Source organism: Giraffa tippelskirchi, chromosome 9 (assembly GCF_054371585.1).
Source record: "Giraffa tippelskirchi isolate mGirTip1 chromosome 9, T2T-mGirTip1v1.2.pri, whole genome shotgun sequence".
Classification (NCBI taxonomy): domain Eukaryota; kingdom Metazoa; phylum Chordata; class Mammalia; order Artiodactyla; family Giraffidae; genus Giraffa; species Giraffa tippelskirchi.
In genome coordinates, this window is record NC_137283.1 from 139,037,895 (window position 1) to 139,060,866 (window position 22,972).

Genomic DNA, 22,972 nt, shown 5'->3' on the forward strand with positions numbered 1-22,972 from the left:
TGCTGGAGCAGAGTGAGAATAGCCGAAATAAGGAAATGAGGTCTGAGAGATTATGAGCAAAGGAATTAGATCATCCAGGGTCTTGGGGGCCATGAGAAGAACTTTGGTTGTTTTTTTTTTTTTTTTTACCTTTATGAGATGGGTAGGCACTGGAGGATTAGGAGCCGAAGAATGACATGATCTGATTTACGTTCCGGCTGAGACCAGATGAGAGCAAGGCAAGAGCAAAGAGGAAGACTAGCCAGGTGGCTCTAGAAATCATCCAGATGAGAAAGGATGTTGGCCTGGAATAAGGTAGTTGTGAGAAATGTTGTATTTTGGAGTTTAGATCCAAGAGAATTTACTGACAGATTGAATATGGGATGTGACTGAAACGGGAGAAACAAAGATGGCCCCAGAGTTTTTGGCCTGAGAACCTGTAAGTATGGAATTGCCATTTGATCATAGGGCAAGATCAGTGATGAGCTTCCCTAGTGGCTCAGATGATAAAGAATCTGCCTCCAATGCAGGAGACTGGGATTCGATCCTGGGTTGGAGATCCCCTGGAGAAGGAAATGGCAACCCACTCCAATATTCTTGTCTGGAGAATTCCATGGACAGAGGAGCCTGGCGGGCTACAGTGCATGGGTTTGCAAAGAGTCGGACACGACTGAGCAACTAACACTTTCACTTTTCTTTTTCAAGATCAATGAAAGCCTCAAGTCCTGTTCAACTCTGTTTGCCCCGTTCTGGCTGGAACTTAGTGTGGGTCTAACAAGTCTAATTAGGATTTCATTGGACAGACTTCACAAGTCTATCCTTCAAAAACACAAATAACAGATATTTCAAAATGCAAAGCAAAAAAATTAAAAGATTTATTGAAAGGGACATATGTGTATATATATAGTTGACTCATTTTGCTATAAGTAGAAATTAACACAACTTGGTAAAGTAACTATACTCCAATAGAAATTAATTTAAAAAATAGATTCATTGAGCCCTGGAGTCTACAGGCTCTATGGTGGGATTGTTGGCGATCTCTGGGAGGGCTCATTCCCAGGGGCACCTCCCAGGTCTGCTGCTGCTGGTGCCACTGTCCCCAAGATGAGTCACTGCTGACCCATGCCTCCACCGGAGACCCTCCAACATAACAGGGACTGGTTAAGTATGCTGAGCCCACTGATTGCTCCTCCCAGTCAACAGCCAGCAGAGCAGCATCAGGATTCTTCTGGAAGCTTGAGTGCTCAACGTAAAGAAGACGTGAGTGTGGAAGAGGATGAGGAAGTGCTGACTCTACTGTATGATGGGTGTCTGAACTGTTACTTTGATCCCTAGACTGGGGAATGCTACAAGCTGGTGTAATGCCTCCTTCCAGGGCAAAGAATGGCCACCCCAGGTGGAGGAGGATAGCAGTTCTGACTCTGCTAAGTTGGCATCACGATGAGTGTCTTGGGCAGGCCAATGGAATTAAAAGGAAGGTGGCTCAGTGGTAAAGAATCCGCCTGCCAGTGCAGAAGACTTACAAGCCATGTGGGTTCAATCCCTGGGTCAGGAAGACCCCCCCTGGAGCAGGAAATGGCAACTCACTCCAGTATTCTTGCCTGGAAAATTCCATGGACAGAGGAGTCTGGGGGGCTACAGTCCAGGGGGGTCACAAAGAATCAGACATGATTGAGCAACTGATCACTGAGCAAGAGAAATGAAGTTAGTTTGTGCATAATGTTCAATGTTAAGACTACCTACATTCTTTTTGTGTATGGTTGTGTTTTTTTATAACTGTGAAGGAATTAATGCAGAGACAAGATTATAAAAAAGTTTATTGATTGAAATAGGATGACAATATATTCCTAATACAATGAAGAATATAATACTTATCATTTGTTACAAGGTATTTTATAGTTGCTTAAGCATGTCCAAGTCATATGCCTAAGCATGAAAGCAAAAACAAAGTATAGCAAACACCAAACAAAACTTGATTCTACCTAATAACTTTCATGAGGCAATCATAACTTTTTAAAGCCAGACATCAGGATTATTGAATTTCAAAAACTTAAATGCTGTTGGCCATGTATAATCCTTACTCCCAACCCATCCCATTGCTGTTAATTGCCCTTCAAAAGGACAGTAAGCCCCAAAAAAAGCATAATTGAAAAACATAGATTAAAGTAACTTTTGTTTTGAGATGTATCCTCAAATTCACTTTTTATAACTTTATAGAAAAGCAATGAGGCTAATTCTCTAGCTCTTTCTCTCTTACTATCTCCCTCCTTGCATTTTTGAATACTTTTTAATGTTTATTATTGTCTAGGTGGCTCAGTGGTAAAGACTCTGCCTGCCAATGTAGGAGATGCAGGAGACACAGGTTCGATCCCTGGATTGGGAAGATCCCCTGGAGTAGGAAATGGCAACCCACTCCAGTATTCTTGCCTGGAAAATTCCATGGACAGAGGAGTCTGGTGGGCTACAGTCCAGGGGGGTTGCAAAGAGTTGGACACAACTGAGCATGCACACATACATGTAACTGTGTAAAACCAGAAACGCTATACTTTTGTCACATTTTGAACAATGTTTATGAGAAGTTGTATAAAGGTTCTCCAATTCATATTGCTTCACAAGAAAGACAACCTTAAACACATATGCAAGGCTGAGCCCAAAGTGAGGAAGGCCACTTGAGTCCAAGGTCATAGACCTTTACTCACTGGGGACATGGAGCTGTTAGAAGGTTGTCGGGGGGCTTTATGGCCCTACAATCTCTATCAGCACCAGCTCCTTTTCCCGATAAACCCACCACCCATGCTATGCTTTCAGCTGCAAGCCAACTTCTCTACCTGGTCCCCAACCATCCCCCATGTGCCCAATCAAACTGTCATTCAAAAGATCCTTGTATGCAGAGATTATGAAGATCCCACTGGCAGGAGACCATTTACTGGAAGGGCTGGGGAATGAGTGTGGTATAAATTAGAGTTAGGCATTCTTTTTTAACTTGTTGCTAAAAATTATTATACCTGAGTTTGAGAATAAGGATATAGTCTTCTCAGGCAGTATTAAAAATCAAAACAAAAACAGAAAAAAAAATATTAATGTGAGTATGTGCTAAATGAGGGAAGTTGTATTGAGTAGGCATTCTTTGGTATTTAGATGTTATTGTTGATAAACTATTTAGATGTTAATCTAGAGATTATGAGAAGCTTTTTAAAAATACCATTCTTATTTACATAAGGTAGAACTTACAATAAAATACTGGTGCATTAAATAGGAATATTATATAATGGAAAATGAATGCCTTTGAAGTATATTCATATAAAATAGAAACATATGGGAAAATACTTCTTCACATAAAAATTCCACTTATGTGAATGTTAAATTACCTATGTCAAGTTAACTGTCAATAGAGACTGAAAAAGGATTATATCTGGATCACTTGTTTGTAAAACTATTTTTAAAAAATTATTCAACAACGTTTAAAAAAAAATGCCTACTGCTCCTTTGTTCTTTAGTTTTTATTTAGCAGACTTGGAAGAATGGAGATTATGTTAGAGATGTTAGAGACAGAAGCAAAGTTCTGTGTTTCAGAGAGCCCTTTGTATTCTGATTCTTTAAATTCTGATGATTTTGGGGGTGGGGTGGGGAGAGGTGCTGCTTAAATTTAATTTACAAATAAAATATAAAAGAAGAAAGAACTATTAAATAAAGAAGTCCCTGAAGTATAATGATGAACACTGTGTTAAGAAAATATAAGAACTAACATTGTAACATTGTAAATCACCTATACTTTGATGAAAAAAAAGAAAATATAAGAATGGCTTTCAATAAGATTCTTCAGAACAAGTCGTCCCATTCTCAGAGAGCTTTGAATTGCACTCTGCAGAGTTCTTCAAGGACTTTCCACACATCTCTCTCGGCTTCTCTGACTTTTTCTGTCTAACATGGGCTGGTATATCTCAGCCACTACACAGTAACTAGTGTGAGGTGAGAGAACTTTAATTTCAACAACTCTGTGAGCTCCTTCATACACCTTTCGCTCCTGCACACAAGGGGGAAAAATGAGATGATAAGCAGTTTTCAGTAAGTCATTGACTTGCTCTATTTCTGATAAGACTAAGTTGTTCATGACCACAGTAGTAGTGGGCTGTAGAGCTTCCTCCCAGACACATCCTCTGTCTCCCGAGTCCTAGTGCACAGATTGGGAAAGGGACAGGTCACGTGGCTGTGGAGGAACCACATGACTCCTTCCTGAGTGATGTCCATGGATTGCCCCGGTGGTCAGAGTCTCTTTTTTAAGAATTTGAACTGTGCAGTGAGGAGAATGGAGTAGACTTGGAGACAAGTGTAAACATGTGACTTACTTCTCCAGTTCTCCTTCCCAGTCATTGTAAAGCCTGGCAGCACTTTATTTCTTGTTTCTGGCTGCCTTAACATTGATCTTTACCTCCTAGTAAAAATCCTCCTCTCCCCTCCACTTTTCTATTTGAACCAGTTTGAATGGGTTTCTGTTGTTTTTATAGCCAAAGGAATCCTGTCTTGGATACCAAAAAGGGGAACATTCAGTTAACTACCAGACCAAAATAAAGGCACCAATGGGAGATTATAATATCAGCAAAATTGGCACAAATATGTAATGCTCTGATCCAAAAGCCACTTTAAAAGGTGTGTAAAGATTCCATAAAAATGAATATTTGTGACCATCAAATGGAATTGAATATTGTTAATATCAATCTTTAGATATACAGGGAAGATCAAATGGAAACCAACTGAGAGAGTAAAAAGGTGCAATCATGCACATAATTCTGATGGTGATGGTAACCATCAGTTGCTTATCAATGAGGGTGAAAGGGAGAAGGAACTAAAAAAAGATAAGGAAAAATGAGAGGGGGTAGAGTAGCAAAAGACAGGACTTCTTTCATGGCTAGAATGTTACTTAAACAGAAGAAAAAATACCAAATTTATCTATCTGAACTTACCTTTTCCAGTGAATTGTTTATTATGAAGACTCGATATACTAGCTCATAGTATTCCATCGATACATTTTCCCCTTTTTGGTCTCTGTATGGTAAGTTGGGAGCATGGAGATTTACCAACAAAGATCCATTAACTTGGGTTATATTCATGACTGGAGGATCTATTTTTGCTGAAAGAATAGGAAATTTTGACAAATCATTCAAAATGTAATATTTCACATGAACACATAATAACAAATTATTATTAAATTCAAAGATAGGCAAAAGTGATCACGGAGGGATACTGGTGACACTCAAAATATAAATATCTGAGAAGTTTCTTTGAAGATGATTTTTTATTTGCAAAGGCTGATGTATTCTGAATCAGCTTTAAGAGGACATTTATCAATCATTTCCACAGCCTGCAGTGATTGTTTCAGAAAATGAACTATAAAAAATTATTTGGGTGAATATCTTAGCATAAGGCAAATATTTTGTAGGTCCTTAAAGAGGTAAAATTTCAAAGCAGCATTAAGATCATTTGAAGACTTGTTCATATAAGATTATTTCAATGAAAAAACTATGTTATATACATGGAGTAGCTGGAGAAGGATTGAGGAAGAATTTTGTTTCTTGAATTTTGGTGTCAATAACCAGATGAACATTAACTAGGAAAGAAAACCAAATAAACTGTCACTTTGATTTCCCCCAGATTAACTATTTGGGGGCAGGGTTTAAGGTCAGTTTAATTTAGCAACTTAAATTCATTTAGTAATTCTAAATGAATTAATTCATTAATTGATTTTGTTGCTGTTTTCGTGTTTGGCATCCATTATGTGTTTTTAGTTTGTAGATTTCTATCTTTTATGATTCTTGAAAATAAGCTATGATCAATAGATTTATAGATAGATAAATTGATATAGAGATTGGGATACATAAGCTTTTATTCTAGAATTTCAGTTCAACATCTGTCACTATTTCTTATTTGATTTTTCCATGTCTTAATTTCTTTTTTATTTTTTCATCTTTTTTTATCAGTATTTTGAATGGTTTCTTCAGAGCTGTCTTCTAGGCCATTGATTTAAGAGTTGGAGACCAGTTAGTGACTGAACAACAACAACATGCCTAATTGATCTTTGCGTGTGTGCACGCTAAGTCGCTTCAGTCAAGTCTGACTCTCTGTGACCCTGTACACTGTAGCCCACCAGGCTCCTCTCTCCATGGGATTCTCCAGGCAAGAATACTGGAGTGGGTTGCCATCTCCTTCTCCAAAACTGATCTTTAACTCCTCCTAAAATCGAATTGTTAATTTCATTGATTATATATTTTTATTTCTATGAGTTCTATTTGAGTACTTTCCAGTCTATTTGGTCTTAGTAATATTTTGTCTTTTGATTATGTTTTTATTCTCCTCTATTATTTCTTTAAACTTATTTATTTTATTATCTTCAAACTTATCTATTTTATTTGTATTCAATAATACAAATCCTTAAAGCATTGGTCCAGCCAAGTGCTTGTTTCTTACAAACTTGCTCGTGTTGATCTGCTTTGTTGATCTGCTTCCTTGTGTTTTTATTGTGAACACGTGTTGAAAGTTGGTACTCATTTTTGTTGCTTTGGTTTGAAGTTTTAAACTTCAAATAAACTTTTTATCAACCTATAAGATAGATGCAGACAAATAAATCATGACAATATGGCTAAACAAATCTTTACAAATAAACACCCCTGTACAGCTACCACTCAGACAAGAACGAGGACATTACCAGCACCCCGGAAAACTCTTCCATGTTTTCTCCAATTACTTAACCCCAGAGAATAACCACAATTGTCCTAGCTTTTATTGCCATGTACATTTGTTTGTGAAATCATGCAATACACACTTTTTTGTCCATCTGGCTTATTTCACTCTTTCACTTTTATTTGTATGTATATAATTATGGGCTGAATTATGCCCCACCTCAGACTCATAGGTCAAAGTCCTAACCCCTAGCACCTCGGGATATGACTGTATTTGCAGACAGGATCTTAAAAAAAAACACACAGTTAAGATAAAATGAAGTCATATGGGTGATCCCTAATCCAGTATGACTGGAATCCTTAGAAGATTGAATTACAGAGGGATGACCATGCAAGGACTCAGTGGGTGAGGTGTTCAAGGAGAATGGCCTCAGAAGAAACCAAACCTGTGGATACCTTGATCTTGAATGTCTAGCTTCCAGAACTGTAGGAAAATAAACTTCTGTTGTTTGAGCCCCCTAGTCTGTGGTACTTGGCTATGGAGGCCCTGGCAGTCTAACACATACATATCCATCCATGATGCATATATCAAGAATGTTTTTTTGATTGCTGTGTGGTATTTAACTGTATGAATAACAGTTCATCCATTGTGTTATTCACAGACTCTTAGTCTGTTTTTAGTTTTTGGATATTCTGAGTAAAGTTACATGAACATTCTTTTGTATGTCATTTGGGAAACAAGCATTTTGTTGGGACTATAACTAAGGGTGAAGTTTCTGGGTGATAGAGTTTATATATGTTTAACATCTATAAATACTTACATTTTCCCCACAGTAAAGACACCATTTTTATTCCCATCAGCAGTATATGAAAATTTCTGTTTTTCACTTGACATTATTATTTTTTTAAAAAGTTTAATTTTGGTCATTCTAGTAAGTGTGTCAGCATTTCCCTGCTGACTAGTGGAATTTCATGTCTATTGGCCATTTGAATGTTCCCTTTTGTGAAAAAGCTGTTCAAGTCTTTTGTCCTTATTATTGATATGTAAGACTTCTTTGTACATTCTGGACATAGTCCTTTTTCAAAAACATGCGTTGTGAATATTTTCTCTCTGTGGTTTGCATTTTCATCATTTTAATGTTATATTTTGATAATCAGAAGTTCATAATTTTAGTGTAGTCCAATTTATTAGTGATTTCCTTCTTCATTAGTACTTTTGGGGGTCAACCTATCCCCAAATCATAAAAATATTCTTCCATGTTATTTTACAGTGGTGGTTTAGTTGCTAAAGTTGTGTCCAGCTCTTGCAACCCCATGGACTGTAGCCCACCAGGCTCCTCTGTCCATGGAATTTCCCCTGAGCCATCAGGGATTCCCATGTTATTTTATAAAGTCAGCAAAACTCCTGTATAAAGGGCCAGATAATACTTAGGCTTTGTGGGCCATATATAGGGCTTCCCAGCTGCCTCAGTAGGTAAAGAACCTGCCTGCCAAGGCAGGAGACATAAGAAATGTGGGTTCAACCTCTGGATTGGGAAGATCCCCTGGAGGAGGGCTTGGCAACCCACTCCAGTATTCTTGCCTCGAGAAACCTATAGACAGAGGAGTCTGACGAGATACAGTCCACAAGGTCCCAAAGAGTCAGACATGACCAAAATGGTTGGACACGAACACGCATACATGAACCATACATGTCTCTGTTGTAACTGCCTGACTTTACCATTGTAGAGTGAAAGCAGTTACAAACAAAGTGTAAATGAATGGGGGTGACTTTGCTCCAATAAAATGTGATTTTATAGAAACAAAAACAGGTCAAGTCTGGCCCACAGTCTGTAGTTGCCAAGTTTTACTATTTTCATTTCGCCAGACTTCGTTTTGAAAATGAGGGATGTAGGGGACCAAGATTTCTTATTTTTCCAATTGATCCAGTCTAGTTCATTAAAAAGACAATGGTTATTGTACTGAGCGGCACCATGGACATGGATCACATGACCTCATCTGTGTAGTGCTGCTTCTGAACTTGGGTTTGAGCATTTGCTTCTGCAAGGTATCCCATGGCACTATCAGCCTGGTACAGCCTCAAAGTGGTGTTTTCTGGAACATGAAGGTTGTATGTATTTGAATCTCAAAACTTTCTGAATTTAGGAAACAGTTGATTCCTAGCAGTCAAGACTGAAACATACACATTTCTTTGTTTCTCTAAAGGGCTTTTTCCTAGTCTGCACTTCTATTGAGAGTGTAGCCCTATGTGGGTGCAAGATTTTCTGGGACTACACTCCCCACGTTGTGCTGGCTTATGACATTGTCTTCGGTTCCCGGAATGGCTGTTGCCCCTCCCAGGGTCTAGTTACTACTAGTTACTAAATTGGGCAAATGTCCTCAGGGCAGTGTGACTTCACTTTGTTTCTTCTCTGGTTTCTAGCTGCTTTGTTGTGGCACCTGGGGATTTCCTTCCTTTTCTTTCATGTTCTTCTACAGTGTTAAGAGAATGTGGTATATTATGTTGAGAATTTCTAAGCCTCTTAGAAAAGGGGGATTCATTGTAATTTGTAACCAAAAAAATGTTAATTCACTTTTCAACTATGTTGGAAACTTTGCCCAATTGCTTGAAGAAGGAATTGTTTGTTTACATTTTAATCATGCAAAGTGGTTGATATTTAATTCTGTTTATGGTTTTCATACTCCAAATTCTGGTGACCATAGATCTCCTGCGTATCACTTGAAAGGTGAAAAGCATGAGTCAGTTTTGCAGGCCAGTATGATATGTATAGGGCTTCCTGGTAGCTCAGCTGGTAAAGAATCTGCCTGCAATTCAGGAGATCCAAGTTCGATTCCTGGGTTGGGAAGATCCCCTGGAGAAGGGATAGACTACCCACTCCGGTATTCATGGGCTTCCCTGGTGGCTCAGACTGTAAAGAATCTACCTGCAATGTGGGAGATCTGGGCTTGATCCTTATTTGGGAAGATCCCCTAGAGGAGGGCATGGCAACCCACTCCAATATTCTTGCCTAGAGAATCCCCATGGCAGAGGAGCCTGGTGGGCTACAGTACATGTGGTCACAAAGAGTCAGACATGACTGAACAACTAAGCACAGCACAGCACAATATGCATAACTGATTTTCTCCTAGTAATATTTGTTCTTTCTGGCCCAAGTTATGCCTGTTGAAGAATTTTACTTGAATGATGTGCATACAGACCTTGTCCTTTGAATGTATCGACTCATTATTTTAGATTCTGGTTATTTAATGTGTTATTTGATCCTAAATACAGATGAAGCACCTAATTTCAAGCACTGGCCTAGGAACACCAGTGAACCTGACTTACAGACTTCATAAGGGCTCCTGATCTGTGATCTGTGATGGAGGACTTTGTGACTCAGAGACCATTATCAGCTCTTTCACTAGACTGCGATTGTGTTACAATGGCCAATTTAAGATTGCTTGACCTCATGGCACTGTTTTATTCATTGCCTTCTCTCTCCTTGAGATATTCACAGATAAAGCAGTTCCCTGATTTCCTCCTATGTCTTTGGCTGTTTCTTTTCAGTCTCCTTTTAAGATTTATCCTCCCTACCCAGGCATCTTTTGTTGGGATTCTCTCACTACCTGGTCTTACTCAACACGCTGTCTCAGTCAGTATCCTCTCCCTAGGCAATTCTATCAGGTTTCCCCAATGGCTCAGCAAGTAAAGAATCCGCCTGCAATTCAGGAGATTCCAGTTCTTTACCTGGGTCAGGAAGGTCCCCTGGAGGAGGAAATAGCAACCCATTCCAGTATTCTTGCCTGGAAAATCCCATGGACAGAGGAGCCTGGCAGGCTATAGTACAAAGGATCGCAAAGAATCTGACATGACTAAACATGCATGCAGGGAAATTCTATCAATACCCATTGTATCTTAGGCAAATGACTCACAAATGTGTGTCTCTAACAGAGTCCTGGATCTGTATAGATATTATCCTTGGGGGTCTGAAAAATATCTTTAACTCAATACATTAAAAATTGAACTCAACAATCATAACTACTCTGAACCCCCATTAAACTGGTCTCTTTCCATCAAATCCCATCAAAAACATCTCAGTGATTCATCTAATTATGCCAACCAGAAACTTAGAAGTCTTCTTTCACATGTCCTTCTCCCTTAACATTATATCCAGTCTATCACCAAGCCCTGCCAATTTTTTCCTATCAAATGTCCCTCCAACAATAAATTTTCTGTAGCCCTTTTCATTACCTTAATTCAAACCAAACTCTATGTCTTATATTTCAGGAATCTACCTCACTTACCTGTATCCTGTTTTTTTTTTGTTTTCTGATCTGTAACCTTCTAATATACCCAAAGTGATCTTTTCAGCACACAAGTCTGCTCATGTGACCCCTTAATTTAAATTATATTTTTCTGGAGGAAATGATCACTCAACAGAAATATCTCATTTATGGCCTACTGCTCCAGTCCTGCCTCATTTCCTGCTCCCTTCTGCCTGTTTGTCTTAACCATATGTTTGTTTTTCAGTCTCTTGTATTTGCCATGCTTCTTCCTGCAAAAAGGGCATTTGCCAACCCCTGGGATGCACTATCCTCTTTGCAGTTGTTGTTGTTCAGTAGCTAAGTTGTGTCTGACTCTGCGATCCATAGATGGCAGCACACCAGGCTCCTCTGTCCTCTACTACCCTTGGAGTTTGCTCATATTCACGTGCATCTTCAGCTATCAGCTCAAGTGTTGTTTCCTCAGAGATGCTTTCCCTGACACCCCTGATCAGGTCCCTCCTTAACCAGGCTCTCACAGCACTGTGCATCTGTTTGGTATTTGCTGTTGTTCAGTCGCTCAGTTGTGTCTGAATCTTTGCAACCCCATGGACTGCAGCATGCCAGGTTTCCCTGTGCTTCACGATCTCCCAGAGTTTGCTCTAACTCATGTCCACTGAGTCAGTGATGCCATCCAACTATCTCATCTTCTGTTGCTCCCTTCTCCTCCCACCCTCAATCTTTCCCAGCATCAGGTCTTTCCCAATGAGTTGGTTCTTTGCAACAGGTGACCAAAGTATTGGGGCTTCAGCCTCAGCATCAGTCCTTCCAATGAATATTCAGGACATTTCTTTAGGACTGACTGGTTTGATCTCCTTGCAGTCCAAGGGACTCTCAAGATTCTTCTCCAACACCACAGTTTAAAAGCATCAATTCTTCAGCTCTCAACCTTCTTTATGATCCAACGCTCACATCCATAATGACTAATGTAAAAACCATAGCTTTGACTATACGGACCTTTGTAGGCAAAGTAATGTCTCTGCTTTTCAATATGCTGTCTAGGTTGGTCATAGCTTCTTCCAAGGAGCTAGTGTCTTTTCATTTCATGGCTGCAGTTGCTATCTGCAGTGATTTTGGAGCCCAAGAAAATAAAGTCTGTCACTATTTCCATTGTTTCCCCATCTATTTGCCATGAAGTGATGGGACTGGGTGCCATGATCTTAGTTTTTCAAATGTTTAAGTTTTGAGCCAGCTTTTTCACTCTCCTCTTTCACCTTCATCAAGGGACTCTTTAGTTCCTCTTCGCTTTCTGCCATAGGGTGGTATCATCTGCATATCTGAGGTTATTGATATTTCTCCCGTCAATCTTGATTCTGGCTTGTGCTTCATCTAGCCCAGCATTTTGCATGATGTACTCTGCATATAAGTTAAATAAGCAGGGTGACAATATACAGCCTGGAGGTACTCCTTTCCCAATTTTGAACAAGTCTGTTGTTCCATGTCCAGTTCTAGCTGTTGCTTCTCAACCTGCATATATGTTTCTCAGGAGGCACGTTAGGTGGTCTGATATACCCATTTCCTTAAGAATTTTCCACAGTTTGTTGTGATCCACACAGTCAAAGGCTTTAGCATAGTCAATGAAGCAGAAAGAGATGTTTTTCTGGAACTCACTTGCTTTTTCTATGATCCAACAGATCATAGACATACTGGTTGATGATTCTGAGTTGATGGCAATCCTTGGGGACTCAGAATACTACTGTGTCAATACAGAATGGATCAAAGATTTAAATGTAAGAGCTAAACTATAAAACTCTTAGAAGAAAACTTAGGATAAATCTTCATAGCCTTAGATTTGGCAAAGGATTCTAAGATATAATGCCAAAAGCATGAGCAGCAAGAGAAAAAATAGGTGGACTGGACTTCATCAGAGTTAAATACTTGGAGCTTCAAATTATATCATCTAGAAAGCTCAAAGACAAAACACATAATGGAAGAAGATAGTTGAAAATCACATATCTGATAAGATATTGTGTCCATAATACATAAAAAAAGCTCAAACTCAGTGATTAAAAACAAAGCATTCAATTTCAAAATGGGCAAAGGGTCTGAATAGACAGTTCTCCAAGAGAGATATGCCAAGGGCCAATAAGCACATGAAAGATGCTCAATATCACTAATCATCAGGGAAATGCAAATCAAAATCACATGAGAGACCACTTCATATTCACTAGGACTGCTGTTATCAAAGAGTCAGATAGTGGTGCTGAGGATGTGGAGAAATAGGAACCCTCATACTCTGCTGATGGGAATGGAAAATGGTGCATCTGCTTTGGAAGACAACGCAGCATTTTCTCAAATGATTAAACATAGAGTTATAAGGTGACCAAGTGATTCCACTTCTAGGTATATACCCAAGAGAATTAAAACATGTCAACCCAAAAACTTGTATATGAGTGTTCGCAGGTTCTCTATTCATAGTAGTGTAAAGGTGGAAATAACTCAAACAAACATGCATCAACTGAGGAAAGTATAAACAAAATACAGTGTATTCAGGTACTGCAATGTTTTTCAGCAGCAAGAAGGAATGAAGTACTGATATACATGACAACATTAATGAATCTTAAAAACATTAAATGCTAAATGAAAAAAGTCAGTCACAAAAGATCACATATTATGTGATTCTATTCATATGAAATATGACCAATAAATGGTGCTATTTCTTCCATGGACAGAATTCACTGGTCTAGGATACAGGAAGTAAAAGATGGAGGGGCAGTTCTCACTTTTAAACACAGTGAATGATTCATCAAATGGTTTGTTTCCCATACACTTGATCCTTTCCTTTTTCTGGGTTATAACAATAGTTTCCAAGAACTGGAAGTTAAGGCTGCCTCCTGACGGTTGGGAGATTTTTATGCCATTTAATCAACAAGGAGGAAAAGAGTTCCTGTGTTGTCTAGGGTGACTGGTTCCAATTATCAAAGTGAAAGAGAGCTGTTATAAATACACTGGGGTCAAATATGTTAGGTATCCTCAGAGGTGCCTCTTAGAACTCCTATTTTCAGAGATAAAAATTAATGTAGACTATGTTAAACTAATAGAAGAAAGATCAAAAGGACACAAACTTGAAAGGCTGAGGTGCTGGCTGAAAAGAAAGCAAATATTGAGTTAATCGTGAGAGAAGTTATAAATATTAACTGCAGCTTCATGACTAGTTGCACTGTGAGGACTATAATATCTGTATTTTCATTCTTGTTTTGTCATGCATATCTTTGTACATACACTTTAGACACATTTTTCTCATACATTTTGTCTACTATTTTATATGAAGTCTGTTAGTTTTTTAAAAATAATTTTCATCATAAGTTATAACACATTATTCTGAGATTATGACTAAACTAGAAGGAGAACAAACATTATTGAGAAATGGATACAATAGAGCATTTTGGATCTCCTGTTTTGAAGAGGTAAATAAAAGCCTTAATTTTCTCAATAGAAAAATTGTCTAATGTGTATTTTCAAGAACGTAACCCTCGTGCTTAGGAAGGGCAATACGAATCCTTTCTGCTGTATAAAAATACTTTTTTTTTCTAGACGGCAACATCCTGGCAGTAGGCTGGAGTGTCAGCTCCGTAATCAGATGCAGCCCGTTTTGAATCTCAACTTGGCTTATACAGGCTGTGAGACCTGGGCTACTTCCAAAGATTCTGTCCCTTGATTTTCTGGACTGTAAATGAGAACAGTAAAACCCATCTGCTAGAGTTGTTCTGAGAATGAGATCAAATGAAATGATGGTGTGCACCTCGGCAAAGCCCAGGGCCTGGTAGCTAGCTAGCCAGGCTGCGTGAGGGCAATTCAAGGTCAGGGAAAGCAAATTCAGAGAAATACCATGGAACTCACTTTCCCACCATGGAGTGAACCGCTGTGTCATGGTCCAGCCTGAGTGGATCCCAGCCAGAGTTGTCTTTACTCTCCCATAATAAGGTTCCCATATATCTGACGTTTCATTGGTAAGGTCACAGAAGAACTCTCGAATCCCCCAGCAGTTCTCTTTATTTTTCCACTGTCTCTCTCCATACCTAGAGACAGAAAAAGACAAAAATCTGAGTTCCTTTATTTCACTGGAGGAGTCTTCAGTTTTTTTTCAGTCTATTAAGTTTTCAGACTGGTTGGCATTTGTCCTCCAATATCAGCACCCCTGTGAAAGTTGACCGTTGCTCTTAAGTCTCTTCAGAATTTTTCTCTTTTCGTTAATCAAAGTGCTATCTTGTTGAAAGATAAATTCAAGCCTGACAACCTTCTGTATCCCTAGCATAAGCGTTTTTGGATTTTTGGTACTTAGGGAAGTTTTTCTTCTGGTGTCTGAACCAACTTCCATTTTTGACTACGTCCTTCAGGCTCCTGGGGTTTCAGTGTTTTGTGGTTTTCCTCACTTCTCATCAGCTTGCTGTTGAGTAATGCGGGTGGTTCTGAGAAGTTGCTACCACTTGTCATCTCAGGTGATGTTTACCCAACACCTAAGGTCAATCTCTTTTTTGTCAACTGAGCAGGGATGGTAGTGAGGGCTAGCTAAGGAGTTTTGCAATTAGAGGCTGGGAGAGAGGGAGGAGAACCCAAGAAAAGAAGATAATGAGTCAAAGAGCCAGATACAGTGATTCACCCTAACACTCTGGGATGGTGTAACAGCAAAAGGGAAGATTACCAGTCACAGATCAGAGAAAAGGCAATAAGGTGGTGGTGGGAACAGAGGAGGGATTAGATGCTGGGGGGAAAAGCCCCCAAAGTATTTGTTGAAGGACTTGAAATTTATTTCTATAATCATATAAAGAGGAACACTGATGGTATCTGTACTCCACAAACTATATGTTGACAATAGTTTCACTATATCAAAAGATACCATATGAGCAGAACCAATAACATATATTGAACACAATTTAATGTTTTCTAACTCTTATTTATTGATGAGACATTGTCTTTGCTAGCTAAATTTAGCTGTAATGACTGGCTTCTTTTTTGGTGTAATACCCCATTTTTTGTCCTATTCCAAAGGGGATAGATACTGACAGTATATCCATGAGAACTGGATAGAACCAAAGCAAAAAATGTCAAAAATATAAATCTGCATCGTGCTACTGAAAATATCACATAGGTAGGAAGGGATCCAGATATTCTGAATTTTATCCAAGTCTGGGAGCTCTGTTTAAGAAAAAGAACTAGAACTATGAAATTCTTCCATGGGGCCCTAAAGTCTAATCTTCATTAATTTCATGGTAAAACAACTTCTAACCCACTGTTTATATTGAACCACAAATAGGCTCATTTTGAACATGTTTATACTGCCTAAAGGGGAAGAATAAAAAGATCATTGATCCCCACTTCCTATATGCAAGGAGCATTTCCAAAATAGATGCACAAGTCTATTTTAGAAGTGGAGAAATTTTTATCACAAAGATTCATAAAGTTTATAATTGCTCCACAAAACATGTTGAAAAAAGCCACCAAGACTGAGAAACTTTTGGAGCTAGTTCTTCTGAGGTTAGAGAGATTGATTAATGGAAAAATTTGACCTTGAATCTATCCCATGCAAGAGAGACAGGAATGAATTTATGGCATAAAAACTGCTGTTTTGGTCCATAGCTGCATCTGATCTTCTGAATTTCTAATAGAAAACCATAAAAGCTAAACAGTAATATTGCCTGCCTCATGTTCAACTAGCATCTCAATCTATGAAAGAGAAGGAAGAGCCTCAACTCCCACCTTGTACCCCACCTCCCCACCCTGCCCAGAACAAGATGTGTGAAGGGGAAAATCTGCCATCTGCAAATCAGAAACTTCTGTTCCCAGGCCTTGATCTAGGAAAGGAGTATATTATATCTGAGTTTTTGCATTGATCCATCAGAATTAGCCTGAAGATCATGCAGGAGGAACATGCCGTGGTGTGTTCCAATTTGCGTTCATGCTTACAGGAGGCTGCTGCTACTGCTGCTGCTGCTGCTGCTAAGTCGCTTCAGTCGTGTCCGACTCTGTGTGACCCCATAGACGGCAGCTCACCAGGCTCCGCCGTCCCTGGGATTCTCCAGGCAAGAATACTGGAGTGGGTTGCCATTTCCTTCTCCAGTGCATGAAAGGGAAAAGTGAAAGTGAAGTCGCTCAGTCGTGTCCGACTCTTAGCGACCCCATGGACTGTAGCCTACCAGGCTCCTCCGTCCATGGGATTTTCCAGGCAAGAGTACTGGAGTGGGGTGCCATTGCCTTCTCCGTTACAGGAGGCATTCAGTTTTAAAAGGAATTTTCTAAATAGCAAACTCACTCTAAATTTTAAAAGACTTTTAATTGAAAATATACTTTACACACTCACTTCCAATGTGTCCCACAACTTCTTTTCAACTATCAATAGCATCAGTTTAATTGAGATTGAGTACTTATTATACGCTGAACAAGTTGCTTCTAGTACTCAGTGGACAAATGTATAGTAAGAGGCTATTGTGAAGCTGAAGGCTGAGCCTGTGAGGCCTCAGTGTGGTCTCCTAGGGATGAAGTACCTCCCTCCACAGACTGCATGTCATCATGCATTTTGTGTCACCTTCAGGGGAGACACTCTCCTGCCCCCATTTCTGCTTATTCTCAACACTTCTGAAACCAACAAAAGCTCAGGTCCTGACATGCCATAGCATTCTAGGACATGGAATCTCAGCAGCCATCTACTAGCTGGAGGAAACTCAGATTACTTACATTTTATACTGCACGAAATAGATACTGTTGTTCCCAAGACAAGCCTGCCCAGGCTGCCAGTGCAAAATGTTGTGAAAATTTCGGGATTGAAAATGGACTCGTTGAGGTTTCAGAGACTCGTTGGCTGGCTGAGTTTCTAAAATAATAAGAAGAGAGACAAAACTGCACATTGATACATGCACCATTGTCATTACTTTCAGTGTAGTAATATCTCCATTGGGATTCTTTGGAATAGTTGCTATAAGAGCAGGTGGTAGAAGTGGAGCCCAGAAATCAACATTTTGGATCTTTGATGTGATGGATTTTGATGCATGCTCAAGTCTCAAAACAGTTGTGATCTAGACTGTAAAAACATATGTGATAATCTCCCACATAACTCCTAAACTGGAGAGGAAGTAACAGCAGTGAGAAGATACTGTTTTTTGTTCTGTCCCTGGTGGTAATGAAATATAATGACTGAGATGCCCATCTTCCTAGGAGGCCTTGTATTACACTCCTCAAGCTTTCGCCTGGGATCAGTTCTGTCTCCAGGATCTCACCCTAGCACTCATTCCTCCTTTCGCTGGTTCTTCCTCCATCTCCAGGTCCTGCCTCATTGTCCTCTGCCTCTCTAGTTGACCTGGCTTTATTCCATGTAGGTTGGTTCTACTCCTGAGTAGATCCTCTTACCTGCCTGCATCCTGGCTCCAAGTGCCCGAGCATAATTGCTCAGGTGACTGGTCCAGGCTATGGAGGGAGACTGCCCGTGCCAGGAACTTCCCTGAGAGGAGTCTCATCAGGGGTCATGACAGGAATGGGCATAATTTCACACTGGCACAGTTTGTGCTTTCTTGCTCAATTAATGGGGCGTGAGAGCTCAGTCTCACCAGCCTTTAGTCTGCTGGAGATAAAAGATCTTTGACAATTTTTTTTCTGGAGTCTGAAGGAAACCAGAATATATCACTTCCAGAAATGTCTCTTTGACATAAAAATTATTTTGAGCTGAAGGCAATTGAGAAGCAGAAAATGCAGTAAAAGCTCTCTTGATCTGCACCCCTTTTCTGCCTAAATGCTATGCTATGCTGTCACTCAGTCGTGTCCAACTCTTTGTGACCCCTGACTATAGCCTGCCAGGCTCCTTTGTCCATGGAATTCTTCAGGTGAGAATACTGGAGTGGGTTGCTGTGCCCTCTTCCAGGGGATCTTCCCAACCCAGGGATTGAACCCAGGTCTCCTGCATTACAAGTGGATTCTTTACCCTCTGAGCCACCAGGGAAGCCGGCATATAAATTCTTCTTTTACTTTTACTGGAAACAGACTCTTACCAGCCCAAAGAAAACACTACAAGAATCTGCCAATGAAACGTACCCCATTAGTTTCCTCCCGTGTACTTACTTTCCCACAGATTGACACCTTTGGACGCCTAGAATCGCCCTCCTTTGTCCTGTCATGTTTCCACAGGTACCTCACTCTTTGTTGAAGATGCTACAGAAGCTGGGATTTTAAGACGCCATTTTGAGTTCATCTTCATTTAAGTTCCCCACTAGTGATGTGCTATGTACGTATTAATAAACTGTTTTTCTTTTAGTAATCTTTTTGCTAGAGTCCTAGTTGAGTTTTTTACTGAATAAATTTGTCATGTAACATTGTGTAAGCAAAAAAAAAAAAAAAAAAGAGAGAGAGTCCCAGCTGAAAACCTAAAAGAGGCAGAATTATAAGCTTTGCCTTCCTGACAGGCCCAACGTTTCTGCTGAAGGATAGGAGATAGACAGAAGCAGGAGTCAGGAAGCATGTCTCCCCCACCTGTCTTTTCCTCATCTTCTATCCCTTGCCCCCTGGCTTCTCCAGAGTGTCCTCCTTTCTTCTGCTCCACCATACCGGGCGTGGCCCCATCTGCGGTCTCTGTGTTGACCCTTTCCTTTTCCTCGAATACTCTTCTCTGGATTTCCACAAGCCTCATTTCTTCACCCCCTTCAAGTCTTTGCTCAAATGTCATTCAGAGGGAAGAGATTATTCCGATGACTATGATCTCTGCTCTGAACTTTCAAAATTTGTTATTCTCGGGGCTTCCCTGGTGGTCTAGTGGTTAAGAATCTCCCAGCCAATGCAGGGGACACAGGTTTGATCCCTGACCTGGGAAGATCCCACATGCTGTGAGGCAACTAAGCTCGTGCCCCACAACTACTGAGCCCACGTACCCTAGAGCCCATGTTCCACAACAGAAGAAGCCATCACAATGAGAAGCCCACGTACTGCGACTAGACAGCAGCCCTGGCTCACCGCAACTAGAGAAAGCCAGCAAGCAGTGACGAAGACCCAGCACAGCCCAAAATAAATAAAGAAAACATGTGTTATTCTCTAATGAATGAGGCTGTTTCCTTAGGTATTTATTTTTACCAACCAAATAGTGTCAATGCTGTTATTTGGTTTTTGTTTAATTTTTACTTTTTTGGACTTCCTTTAGTCCAAAGTGCAAGAACATATCACTTGGAAAGAGTCAAACGCCATGACTGGTTTTGCGTATGCAAGTCACTATCTTATCAATCATATTTAGCACATAAAAACTTTGAAAGTTTTCAGGAGTTGACAGGAAGTGATAGGCACAGTTACCTAAAGATCCTGCCTACAGTTGATTTGCTATCCTGAAGACAAATGGTCCAGTGTCCTTTATCCCGTCTGTCCTCAGGCTTCTTCTCTCATTTTTGTAACACTGTTGGTAAGCACCATCAAAGAAAATAACAGGCCGTCTGTGCAAAACACCACAGGTCTTTTACCGGCAAGAACTCATTGAATCTGCCCAGCTCACCTATGAAAAAGATAATATTATGGTCTTTCTCTTACAGACCAAAATCCAAGCCTTGGGGAGGTAAAAGATCTGGCAAAGTGACAGACAGTGAGGCTGATTTTATACCAATGCTGTCTTGACTCCAGAGCCTGCCTCTCAGCGGCTAGAGCAAGCCAAGACCAAAGCCTCGGGGGACAGGAGCTAATGGAGGAAGCAGAACAGTGAGAAGTCAAAGATACTCCTCCTTTTTTGCCCTCTTCCTCCTCTTCCTGGCTGGCATTCATATTTAAATATATTTTGAACATTAAACATCTATCAGGCACTGTGCTCAAAGCTTTATCTCTTTTTTCATTCTTACAACCACCCAATAAGGTAGGTACTTTTATTAGTACGTTTTACAGATGGGAAAATTGAGGTCTAAAGAAGTTGTGTGATTTACCTAAGGTCGGTAAGATGCAGCACCAGGGTCATTTTGGTGGCACTTGAGTTCCTGTCATATTCTTTTAATTGAATCCTTGGTATGACCAAAGACCAAAGGCATAGTCTACCCAAATCCACACATTTCTGGGAAATGGAGGCTTGAGCTGTGTTTAAATTATCAGTCACTGGGCAACTGTAGAATGCTGGGAAATTTACTTGAGCCACTTATACTGAAAGGTACACATCTGTTAACTGGGGGCCCTCAGGGTTTTGCTCAGAGGTAAGCTGGGGTGACAAGATGCTCTCTGCTCTTGAAGAATTCTCCATGAATGCCAACAGCAAATTCTCACATGTTGGTTATGATCTATTGTATGCTAGGCACTGTGCTAAACACTTGGCATATATTATTAACTTATTTAATCCTTACAGTGACCGACAATCCCCATTCTACAGATGGAGTAATTGAAGCAGAGGAGGTTTAAGCCAATCAGCCCAGTTTTTCTAGATAATAAAGAGACAGGGTTGAAATCCAGATTCAGGCAGTCTGGTTTAGGAGCACTGCTTGTCCCTTGAAGTTGAAAAAAACGCTAAGCAGACAGAGAAGGGTGTGTGTTTGTCCTGTGTGGAGTTTTTTGAACCCACTAGAGTGCCTCCTCTTTAGTAGCTCCTCATGAAGTCTGCATGTATTTATTCAGGCTATAGAGGGAAACTGTGGCGGTGCTAGTGGCAAAGAACCTGCCTGCCAACGCAGGAGGCGCAAGAGACATGGGTTTGCTCCCTGGGTCAGGAAGATCCCCTGGAGGAGGGTATGGCAACCCACTCCAATATTCTTGCCTGGAGAATCCCCTTGGACAGAGGAGCCTGGGGAGCTACAGTCCATAGGGTCACAAAGAGTCAGACACGACTGAAGCGACTTAGTGCACTGAGAAACTGACCCCATGTCTGTTCTGACCAATTTGTGACAGGACAGAGCTGAAATTTTTACAGAGCCCAGAAAAGCGCCACTGCCATGTCTAACAGTCCCGTGGAGCAGACTCTGATGACAACACTGTGAGAAATTAGGAAGAAAGGAAGCACTTACCTACCACACCAGGCAGGAGGACACTGAGGAGGAAGCCTAGAAAGCAACATTTCGGCGTCATGGTTGCGAGTGTGACTGGTCGGGTGGCCAGTGTTCACCTCAGAGAGACGACAGCTCCGGACAAGAGAGGAAACCAGAATCCTCTCGCTCAAAGATCCCCTTTTGGTTTTAACCATGCTTCTTGAAGTAAATACGATTTCATCCTGTTTGTGTATTATAATTTGAGAGGAATAAGTATTAAGAATCATTTCAAAAATATTGTCAGTTAAGTCACTTTAATGTGGAAGCTTGTTTTTCTTGGGAGCTTTGCTAGCTGAGAAAAGGCAGAACACTGAGGATTGGTGGGCCAGAGGGCAGGCAGGGTGAGGAATTATGCAAGGTTCTCGCAGATGAGTAGAGGAGGCCTAAACGGCATCTGGCAGAGGTGGCAGAGAGGCTGCCAGTGATTCTGAGTAAGGGGCTTGGAGGTTGCAGTGATCAGGGATCCAGGCAGTGGTTCAAGCAGGTGGGGTCTCTGGCTAAGTTTTCCTTTTCCTCCCTTCACGGGAGCTCCTCGAGTAACCTCCCAGGTGTAGACTTCATACCCTCTGCCCGCTTGGCCTCTCTGCAGGGCTCCCTCCCACCCTCTGCGGCCGTCCCAGTCCACAGTGCCCTGGGCCCCACGCAGCTCATGCCTCTTCCTTTTCCATCTGCACTCTCCATTTCCAGCAAAGCAATCTAGCTGATAAAGATTTTGAGCCCAACAAACCAAGTAAATCCTTAAAAGGATGAAGACCAAGGACAATCATTTTGAACTACGTTAAACCTTCGTCATATCTTCTCGGAAATCTAATCAAATTAGGTCATCTGTTCTTTGCCCATGATTCACTACATCAGTTTTCTTACCAAACTTTTATTTTTTTTTACTGCATGTTTTTAGTAACACTAAGATTATACATTAAAGCACAAGAAACTCAAAAGATTTTTTTAAACAGGCTTCTGGGGTAAAAGAAGAAATACATGCTGGTTTCTTTTACCTCTTGGGTAATTGAACTTTCAAGCTCTTGGTAGAATAACCCCTTTAGTCAGGAATAGTGATGG

The 22,972-nt window shown here is 40.4% G+C and overlaps 1 protein-coding gene across 1 annotated transcript; it reads right to left on the bottom strand.

Annotated features, from left to right (window-relative positions):
• Positions 1–1,779: 1,779 nt before the first annotated feature.
• Positions 1,780–22,589, bottom strand: IL22RA2 (interleukin 22 receptor subunit alpha 2). The gene is made up of 5 exons (XM_081528874.1): positions 21,893–22,589; positions 17,628–17,763; positions 14,796–14,974; positions 4,941–5,107; positions 1,780–4,003 (listed from the first exon to the last, which is right to left on the bottom strand). The coding sequence occupies exons 1-5, from the start codon at positions 21,951–21,953 to the stop codon at positions 3,854–3,856; spliced, it is 693 nt and encodes a 230-aa protein (XP_081385000.1). The 5' UTR covers positions 21,954–22,589; the 3' UTR covers positions 1,780–3,853.
• Between the last annotated feature and the right edge of the window lie 383 nt (positions 22,590–22,972).